Below are 10429 nucleotides of genomic sequence, written 5' to 3'. Positions count from 1 at the left end.
CCTTCTCCAGGGAAACTTCCCTGGAAGTTTCAACCCAGGGATGGAACCCATGTCTCCTGTATGGCAGGCATTCTTTACTGCTGAGCCACCAAGGAAGCCCCCTGGTAGGTTTAAGCCCTTCATTGTCACTCTTTGTACTTTTCCAGATGCTTGAAATCTGACATTATAAAACATCATAAAAGTAAACAATTGTTCATTTTAAGGGGTATTTCTATATTTTCATAACTGTGACCATACTCTAGCTGTGTATAAATTGCTTTTCTCCTTTAATATTTTTTAAGGTTAGCTTTATACATGTAGAACTAAGTTAAATGTTTTTATTTTGAACATTAAAAAGTTAATATGATGAACTTTCAAAAAATAAAGTACGATGAAGTAACATTAAAATAGTATTGCAATAACATGGCATGTCATAGCCATGCCATCACTTATTTAAATGATTTCCTCCCTTTATTTCATTATACTAAGAGGATTCCCAGTGGGAATTTGTGCACATCCTTCCTTTCTCAGCCTTGAGACATTATTCTTGGGATGTCCTCCTTCCTCTGTCTCTCCTTTTTCACTCTGTCTCACTCTCAAGTTCCCTTCTAGGCACTAGGCCAAGGGAGAAAAGCAAAGTGAACACAAGAATCGAGATGTATTCAGCTTTTGTTATAAGAACTCAGTTTCTTGAGAGATCAACCTATTTGTTTAGAGGAAGTTTCTCTAATACTTACTGGAAGCAGTTCAGCCAATAATTGAAAAAAGAATTAAAATATCATCCTTTAGTAATTCATGGTGAGTTAATGGATCCAGGCGAAAAGTGTTATAAGAAGACAAACAGACATGTGCTTCCTCATGAAAATATTTAAGGATGTTTGCCAAAAATTGAACCTAAATTTAATCAAGATTCTAGACTAGAGGTAGGCACATTTCTTTCAAGAGAGAGCCAAATAGTAAGTTTTAGGTTTTGTGGGCCATATGGTCTTTGACATGAGTATTGTCAACTCAGATGTAACAAGGAAGCTGCCAAGGACAGTAAATAAACGAATGACTGTGTTCCAATAAGCCTTTATTTACTGTTACTCGATGGACGTGAGTTTGAGTGAACTCTGGGAGATGGTGATGGACAGGGAGGCCTGGCGTGCTGCGATTCATGGGGTCGCAAAGAGTCGGACACGACTGAGCGACTGAACTGAACTGAGCTGAAAATAAATAAAATGAGACTTCCTGGGTAGCTCAACAGGTATAAAGAATCCGCCTGCAATGCAGGAGACCCTGGTTCCGTTCCTGAGTCTGGAAGCTCCTCTGGAGAAGGGATAGGCTACCCACTTCAGTATCCTTGGTCTTCCCTGGTGGCTCAGCTGGTAAAGAATCCACCAGCAGTGCAGGAGACCTGGGTTCAATCCTTGGGTTGAGAAGATCCCCTGGAAAAGGGAACAGCTACCCACTCCACTATTCTGGCCTGGAGAATTCCATGGACTATATAGTCCACAGGGTCACAAAGAGTCGGACACCACTGAGTGACTTTCACTTTCAAACAGCAAGCAGAATTTCATCCACAGACTGTATTTTCCCAAACTGAGTTCTAGAGTACATACAGTCTTTTAAAAAATATTTATTTGGCTGTGCTGGGTCTTTGTTGGGGCATGTGGGATCTTTGATTTTATTGTGGCATGCAGGATCTTTTGTTCTTTAGTGTAGCTTGTGAACTCTTAGGTGCAGCAGGATCTAGTTCCCTGACCAGGAATCGAACCTGGGCCCCCTGTAGTGAGAGCACAGAGTGTTAGCCACTGGACCATCATGGAGATCCCTAGAATGCAGTCCTAATTTTATACTGGAATGATTTGCTTAGAGGCATCTTAAGGGAGAAAACAACATTCCATGACTGTTCTTCCAAGTAAGTACCCCTACTTGACAAACAATAGGTGGACTATAAAAACTTAGGACATTTTTGCAGAAATGTAAAATGAGAAAAGGGGAGAGGAGGAAGCAGGAAAAAAGACCTGTAATTGATTTGGTTTCAAAACAGACACACGGGGCTTCCCTGGTAGTCCAGTATTTAAGAATCCACTTGCCAATACTGGGGACACCGGTTCAATCCCTGCTCTGGGAAGATCCCACATCTGGGAAGTTCCCTCAGAGCAACTAAGACTGTGTGCCGCAACTACTACAGCCCGAGCACCCTAGAGCCTGTGCCCCGCGACAAGAGAAGCCACTCAGTAAGAAGCCTGCACACCACAATGAAGAGTAGCCACAGCTTGACACAACTAGGGAAAGCTTTCGAGCAGCAACAAGATCCCAGTGCAGCCACAAATAAATAAATCTTACAGGAAAAAACCCCACAGACACAAAATTAAGGAAGTTTCTCTGAAGTTTTGTTTTCTTGTCTCCATCTTTTTATCAGCTCCACTGACAGCATGAAACCTGGAAACCTCTCCAGTACCTCAGAATTCCTCCCTCTGGGACTATCAGGGGATCCAGAATTGCAGCCCCTCCTTTTCTGCCTGTTCCTGTCCGTGTACTTGGTCACTGTGCTGGGTAACCTTCTCATCATCCTGGCCATCACCTCCACACCCCCATGTACTTCTTCCTCTCCAACTTGTCCTTTGTAGACATCTGTTTCACCTCCACAACCGTACCTAAGATGCTGGTGAACATCCAGACCCAGAGCAAATCCATCAGTTACACAGTTACAAATCTGCTTTGTCCAGATGTTTGCTGGACTGGAAAATGGAGTGCTGGTGATGATGGCCTATGATCAATTTGTGACCATCTGTCACCCACTGAGGTACAAGGCCATCATGAACCCCAAGCTCTGTGGGCTGCTGGCTTTGGTCTCTTTCTCTATTAGTGTTCTCGACACCCTGCTCCACACTCCGATGGCCCTGCAGCTGTCCTTTTGCACAGACCTGAAAATTCCCCACTTTTTCTGTGAACTAGCTCATATGCTCAAACTCTCCTGTTCAACATCCTCGTCAATAACATACTTGGGTATTTAGTGGGATCAGCCTGTTGGGTGTTATTCGTCTCTCTGGGATAACTGTCTCTAATTGTCGCTTATACTCAAATTGTCTCTTCTGGTGGAAAATATAAGGCATTTTCTATTAATTGTGAGTCACAATTAATAGTTGTTTCCTTGTTTTACAAGACAGGCTTTGGGGTGTACCTTAGTTGTGTAGCTACTCATTCCTCCAGGAAGAATGCAGTATATCTGTGGTGTACACTATGGTCACTCCTATGATGAACCCCTTTGTCTGTAGGAACAAGGACATGATGGGGGCTTTGAAGAAATTCATCTCTAGAATATCATCGTTCCATTGATGTTCAGTTGCTTTGTACTTATATTCTTAGAATATAGCACTTCCCTGGTGGCTTAGATGGTACAGAATCTGCCTGCAGTGAAGGAGATCCAGGTTCAATCCCTGGGTCAGGAAGATTCCCTGGAGAAGAAAATGGCAACCCACTTCAGTATTCTTGCCTGGAGAATCCCATGGACAGAGGAGCCAGGTGGACTACAATCCATGGGGCTGTAAAGAGTTCCAGGGGTGTAAAGAGTTCCAAGGGTGCAAAGAGTTGGACACAACTGACTGACTTTCACTTCCTAAAATATAAAAGGGAGAGATAAATAATAAGTCCAGAAAGTCTGACCAACTTCTTGAAATACTTAATACCAAAGAGATCAAATGGTTAAGGATGAGAATTTTTTTTAATTAAAAAACTAGGGTTTGTCTTTTTAAATTTCATTTTACTTTATTTTAAAGTATTTATTTATTTGGCCACTCCAGGTCTTAGTTGCAGCGTGTGGGATCTAGTTCCTTGACCAGGGATAGAACCCAGGTCCCCTGCATTGGGAGTGCAGAGTCTTAGCCACTGGACCAGGAAAGTTCTCATTTTTATATTTTTTGGGGGTAAGAATTTTGGAATCAGACCACCCTAATTTGAATCCTACTTCTACTAAACAATAGCTCTGTGACTCTTGACAGTTTACTTGAACTTTCTAAGCTCAGCTTCCTCATCTACAAAATTGGCATAATGATATTATCATATTTACTTTTGGAAGATTTTAATTACTTCAACTTTGTCAGTGAGAATGCCAGCCTTCATCAATAACAAGGTAAAAGTCTTGACTCCAACAGGGTCAAATGAAAAAAACAATTATCATCTTTTCTAACAGTGATTTCAAAGGTCTGGTAGGTCTAGGCACAAAAGCACAGGACTCCATTTCATTCTTCTTGCCTTCCTCTTAAGACTGGTCCCCTGATGCTCACCAATGGCTATAGCTGGGCAAAGGCATTTCAGACACAACATGTGTGCGTGCTCAGTTGCTCCATCTTTGTGACCCTGTGGACTGTAGCCCACCAGGCTCTTCTTTGCATGGGATTCCCAGGCAAGAATGCTGGAGTGGGTTGTCATTCCCTTCTCCAGGGGATCTTCCTGACCCAGGGATCAAACCCACATCTCCTGCATCCATTGCATCTCCTACATTGCAGGCAGATTCTTTACTGCTGAGCCACCAGGGAAGCACTTTCAGATACAATCAGTTCAGTTCAGTTGCTCAGTCGTGTCCAACTCTTTGCAACACCACGGACTGCAACACTCCAGGCCTCCCTGTTCATTACCAACTCCTGGAGTTTACTCAAACTCATGTCCATTAAGTCATTGATGCCATCCAACCATCTCTTGCTCTGTCGTCCCCTTCTCCTCCCACTTTCAATCTTTCCCAGTGTCAGGGTCTTTTCAAATGAGTCAGCTCTTCGCATCAGGTGGCCAAAGTACTGGTTTCAACTTCAGCATCAGTTCTTCCAGTGAATATTCAGGAATGATTTCCTTTAGAATGGACTGGTTGGATCTCCTTGCTGTCCAAGGCACTCTCGAGTCTTCTCCAACACCGCAGTTCAAAAGCATCAATTCTTCAGTGCTCAGCTTTCTTTATAGCCCAACTCTCACATCCGTATATGACTACTGGAAAAAACATAGCTTTGACTAGACAGACCTTTGTTGGCAAAGTAATGGCTCTGCTTTTTAATAAGCTGTCTAGGTTGGTCATAACATTTCTTCCAAGGAGAAATTGTCTTTTAATTTCATGGCTGCAGTCACCATCTGCAGTGATTTTGGACCCCCCCAAAATTAAATCTGTCACTGTTTCCACTGTTTCCCCATCTATTTCCCATGAAGTGATGGGGCCGGACGCCATGATCTTAGTTTTCTGAATATTGAGTTTTAAGCCTACCTTTTCACTCTCCTCTTTCACTTTCATCAAGAGGTTCTTTAGTTCTTCTTTGCTTTCTGCCGTAAGGGTCGTGTCATCTGCATATCTGAGGTTATCGACATTTTTCCCGGCAATCTTGATTCCAGCTTGTGCTTCCTCCCGCCCAGCGTTTTTCATGATGTACTCTGCATATAAGTTAAATAAGCAGGGTGACAATACAGTCTTGACACACTCCTTACCCAATTTGGAACCAGTCTACAGTTTCATGTCCAGTTCTAACTGTTGCTTCTTGGCCTGCATACAGATTTAATATTGTCAGACGCAGTAACTAGAAATAAAACTCTCTCCCTCTCCTTTGGTCTTTTTGCAGTGCAAAAAGAATCTTCCCAGGAGATGCTCCAAAGACATTGTTTTTATTATCAGCCTGAATTGGGACATGTTTTGCATTAGTTTCCTATTTTCACTGTAATGGACTTCCCTGGTGGCTTGTTGATAAAGAATCTGCCTACAATGCAGAAGATCTGGGTTCAGTCCCTGGATTGGGAAGATCCCCTTGAGAAGGAAATGGCAACCCACTCCAGGATTCTTGCCTGAAGAATTCTGTGGACAGAGGAGCCTGATGGGCTCCAGTCCATGGGGTCGCAGAGTCAGACATAACTGAGCAACTTTCACTTACTCACTGTCATTTTAACACATATCACAAGTTTAGTATCTTAACACAAATGTTTTCTTTTTCAGTCTTGGAAGGCAAAAGCCTGAAATCAGCTACACTGGGCAAAAGTCAAAGTGTTGGGCTCCTTCTGAAAGTTCTGAGAAAAGAATGAAATGCAGAATTTGCAGGGGTTTTTTGTTGTTTTTGTTTTTTTGCCATTCGTCACGGCTTGCAGGATCTTAGTTCCTTGACCAGGGATTGAACCCTGGTTATAGCAGTGAAAATGCCAGGAATTCCCTAATCCTGGAATGCCAGGGAATTTCTCAGAGTTATTATTTAATACATAAAGAATTTCTGTTCAGGGTGATGAAAATGACCAGGAAATGGATAATATTAGTGGTCACACAACATTGTGAATGTTCTTAATGCCATGGAATTGTACGTTTTAAATGGCTGAAATAATATTTTTTCTTTTTTAAAAGGAGAACCACTTTATTTTGAGTAGTAAACAAAATTCCATTTGTAACATAATAAACAAATATTCCATCAGTTTCTTCACAGTTAGTCCAAAGAACAAAGCCCCTGACTTAATTAGAATTTACATTTAACTTTAAATATTTTAAAATCCATCCAGGTCAACTTTGGAATTTTAATCTTGCCTGATGTATGAAATAGGGCAAAACTTGATTGACGGTCAAATTCCTACTTTTTTTCTGTTAGCAACTTTTGAAATGATAAATTTTATATCTATTCAAAGTGATTAAAATCTTGGAAGATAATATGCAAAGATATTTTTATGACCTTAGAGAAGTTGAGTATTTGAAAGAATAGCACAATCTGAAAGGGAAAGACTGAGAAATTCAAGCACTTTAAAAATAAGCTACTAAAACAAGTGATTCAAAAAATGAAAATTTATAATTGTTCTTTCAGTATAGTGAAGAAAAAAGCAAGGCAAGTAAACTTCCAGTGAAATATCTCCACATGTGACATTGCTCACCGCATCAATATCAACGTGCTTTTATTACTCAGTACAGAAATAAACAACTTTTAATATGGCCCAGCTCTCTTAAAAACCAATCCTTATCCTCTGCAACCACCATTCTACTTTCTGTCTTTATGAAGTTGCCTATTCTAGATACCTCATAACTTAAATCATATAATATTTGTCCTTTTTGGCTTGGTTTATTTCACATAGCATAAGGCTTTTAAGATTGTAATGCGTAATGCTGTAATGTGTCAGAATTTCATTCCTTCTTATATGGCTGGAATGAATGAATGAATGAGTTTCACATCTACAATTATAAACCATAACGAATTATAACTGATAGTATTGATTATGTGGATATGTCATTGGTTGTATCTAAAAAAAAAGAATACTGTTGTCCAATTAGAGAAGAATGGTGTGTCCACATTTGCACTAGATGTGAAATATATATGAGCAGAAAAAGGTGGAACAGTGACTGGTGAATACCTGGCCTCATAGCATCAGGGACTCCACCACCCTAAATTCTTCCATTATATCTTCTTGGTCTTTAAGGATTTGCACTGGCCTGGCATCAGCATGATGACAAAATTTGTTGACTAATGAGGAGCTTTGGGTATTGGTCCTCCAAAGGTACGGAGACTAAAAATTGTCAGTGACAGCCTCACTCAACAGCACTTCTTCAATAATATCAGCACACATGTGCCTCCTCCTGGAAATGACCCTCCTCCCAGAAATGACCCTCCTCACCACCATTCTCAGGAGCCTAGTGCTTCACTCAGTCCATTTCCTCTTTTTAAAACTTCAGCTTCCATTACTCAACATCTAGGAGACGTATCATTGCATCTCGACAAGAGTCTGTCATTACCTAGTAAAGTCATTCAGGTAAACCTTCATTCCTGCTTGGCAGTCAAGAGAGGTGTTTTACCACAAGTTTAACTAGGGGAAATTGTGAGAAGAGGACATACATAAAATTATTAGAACCAAGGCATCCATTTGCCTCTTGCCTGTCTTCTATTTCCTTGACATGTTCCTTGTATCTTTCCTGTAATCTTCAAACAGCTCTTATTCTCTCAGTCTCCTACTGCCTCTCCATTCTCAAAGACTGTTTGCCTTGTCAGCAGGAATGTGCTTATTTACAAACATGGTGATTGTTTTCCATGTTTTCCACGTTGCTGCCGTTTAACTTCCTTTCTGTAGTGATTCAGGGAGGAGGCTTGGGCAGTTTGACCGTATCTTGTACTTCTGGATTTTTGACACAGCTCTGTATTATCTCTGTTGCCAGTCTGTGAGGTCCCTGGGGAAGGAGGTGATGATTCAGATAGACTCATCAGCCCTGATTACCTGCTTCTCCTAATAAAGCTACCAAATGTTACTATAAAAATAATCAGAACAACATAGTGTAATTTTATCTTTTAAGATAATTTATAATTTATTTATTTTTGGCTGTGCTGAGTCTTCATTGCTGAGAGGGCTTTTCTCTAGTTGCTGAGGACAGGGGCTATTCTCTAGTTGCAGTGTGCAGACTTATTGCAGTGACTTCTCTTGTTGCAGAGCACAGGCGCTAGGGCATGTGGGCTTCAGTAGTTGTTGTACGTGAGCTCAGCCGTTGCAGCTCCCCAGGTCTAGAGCACAAGCTCAATAGTTGTAGTGCATGGGCTTAGTTGCCTCGGGGCATGTGGGATCTTCCTGCATCAGGGATCAAATCATATCTCTTAAATTGGCAAATGGATTCTTGACCACTGAGTCACCAGGGAAGCCTGATGGTGTAATTTTAAAAATGGCTATTCCTCAACTCCTTCCATAATTAACAAATGTTAACACACTGCTTTTAGTAATTTCAGGTCTTTATTCAAAGTAACGAAATAATGTGTGTCCCTCTGTTCCATTACTTCCTTTCTCAAATTGGTGTTTGCCTCTGGCGATACACCTGCAGCTGGACTAGGGGCCACATCTTTCCCATCAGATTTATCAACAATATGGAACCAAGAAACCAAACAGATGTTTCAGAATTCTTTCTCATGAGACTGACAGAGGACCCAGAATTGAAGATCACCTTCTTCAAACTGTTCCTGTTCATGTACCTGGTTACTGTGCTGGGAAACCTGCTCATCATCCTGGCTGTCATCTCTGACTCCCACCTCCACACCCCCATGTACTACTTCCTCTCCCATCTGTCCTTTACAGACATCTGTTTAAGCACAACCATGATCCCAAAGATCCTAGTGAACATCCAAGCACAGAGTCAGAGCATCACTTTTACAGGCTGCATCACCCAGATCTGCTTTGCCCTGACTTTTGTTTGTTGGGAAAGTTTTCTCCTTTTAGTAATGGCCTATGACCGCTATGTGGCTATTTGTCACCCAATGAGATACACTGTCATCATGAACCCTCGCCTCTGTGTTCAGCTGATTCTACTCTCCTTGTTCACCAGCATTGCGGACGCCCTGCTCCACAGTCTGATGGTGTTGCGACTGTCCTTCTGCACAGACCTGGAAATCCCCCTCTTCTTTTGTGAAGTTGTTCAGGTCATCAAACTTGCATGTTCTGACACCCTCATCAATAACATCCTGATATATTTTGTGGCTAGCTTATTTGCTGGCGTTCCTCTTTTTGGAATCATTTTCTCTTATATTCAAATTGTTTCCTCCATTTTGAAAATGCCATCATCAGGCAGAAAGTATAAAGCTTTTTCTACCTGTGGCTCTCACCTCTCAGTTGTTACCTTGTTCTATGGGACAGCTTTTGGGGTGTATATTAGTTCTGCAGTTACTAATTCTTCTAGGAAGACTGCAGTGGCTTCGTTGATGTACACTGTGGTCACTCCCGTGATGAACCCCTTCATCTACAGCCTGAGGAACAGAGACATGAAGGGAGCTTTGAGGAAACTCATTGGTAGGGTACCTTCTTTTCTGTAATGTGTCATTGGGTTTGGGATGGGTTCACTACAATGAATCAAAGTAAAAGGAACGCTAATGAGATAGAGAGCCTGCCTTTTTCACCACCAGGTTCTTAAATGAATAGATAATATGATAGCTAAGTGCATTTTAACTTGGGGTTAATACCTGACTTGCTTTTTTTTTTTTTTAAGCACCGATTTTTTTAAAGTTTATTTTGTATTGCACTATAGCCTATTAACAATGTTGTGAGAGTTTACAGTGAAGGGACTCAGCCATACATGTATCCATTCTCCCCCATACTTCCTTCCCATCCAGGCTGCCACTCAACATTAAGGAGAGTTCCATGTGCTATACAGTAGGTCCTTGTTGGTTACCCATTTTAAATATGGCAGAGTGTACATGTCCATCCCAAACTCCCTAACTATCCCTTCTTCCCATCCTTTCCTCAGCAACCATAAGTTTGTTCTCTAATTGTAGGACTGTGACTTTTGACAAATGATTTCTATTCTCTAAGATAATTTTCTCCAGTTAGGGTACATGGAAGCTGAATCTGAGGCAGATATTCTTGGTATGGTCATTTCATGGGGAATGTTCTCAGCACAAAGAAAGTGGGGAAAAATATTAATTTATCTTTATTATAGAAAGTGGGAAAGGACTTAAATCTGTGGTCATGCAGAGATGTATCCTGCCTGATTCTATGGACA

General features: G+C 41.2%; 1 protein-coding gene and 1 pseudogene across 1 annotated transcript; both read left to right on the top strand.

The window, feature by feature from the left end:
- The first annotated feature begins 2399 nt into the window (after window positions 1-2399).
- LOC138440652 (olfactory receptor 7G3-like) lies at window positions 2400-3303 on the top strand (annotated as a pseudogene).
- Window positions 3304-8804: 5501 nt separating this feature from the next.
- Window positions 8805-9743, top strand: LOC138441720 (olfactory receptor 7G1-like). The gene has a single exon (XM_069592808.1). The coding sequence runs from the start codon at window positions 8805-8807 to the stop codon at window positions 9741-9743; it is 939 nt and encodes a 312-aa protein (XP_069448909.1).
- Window positions 9744-10429: the final 686 nt, after the last annotated feature.

This window comes from Ovis canadensis, chromosome 5 (genome assembly GCF_042477335.2).
Source record: "Ovis canadensis isolate MfBH-ARS-UI-01 breed Bighorn chromosome 5, ARS-UI_OviCan_v2, whole genome shotgun sequence".
Classification (NCBI taxonomy): Eukaryota; Metazoa; Chordata; class Mammalia; order Artiodactyla; family Bovidae; genus Ovis; species Ovis canadensis.
The sequence above is the reverse complement of the archived record's forward strand: the minus strand, read 5'-3'. Positions and strand labels throughout refer to the sequence as shown.

Coding starts and splice junctions, on each gene's coding strand:
- LOC138441720 (XM_069592808.1), top strand. CDS start 8,805: ATGGAACCAAGAAACCAAACAGATGTTTCAGAATTCTTTCTCATGAGA.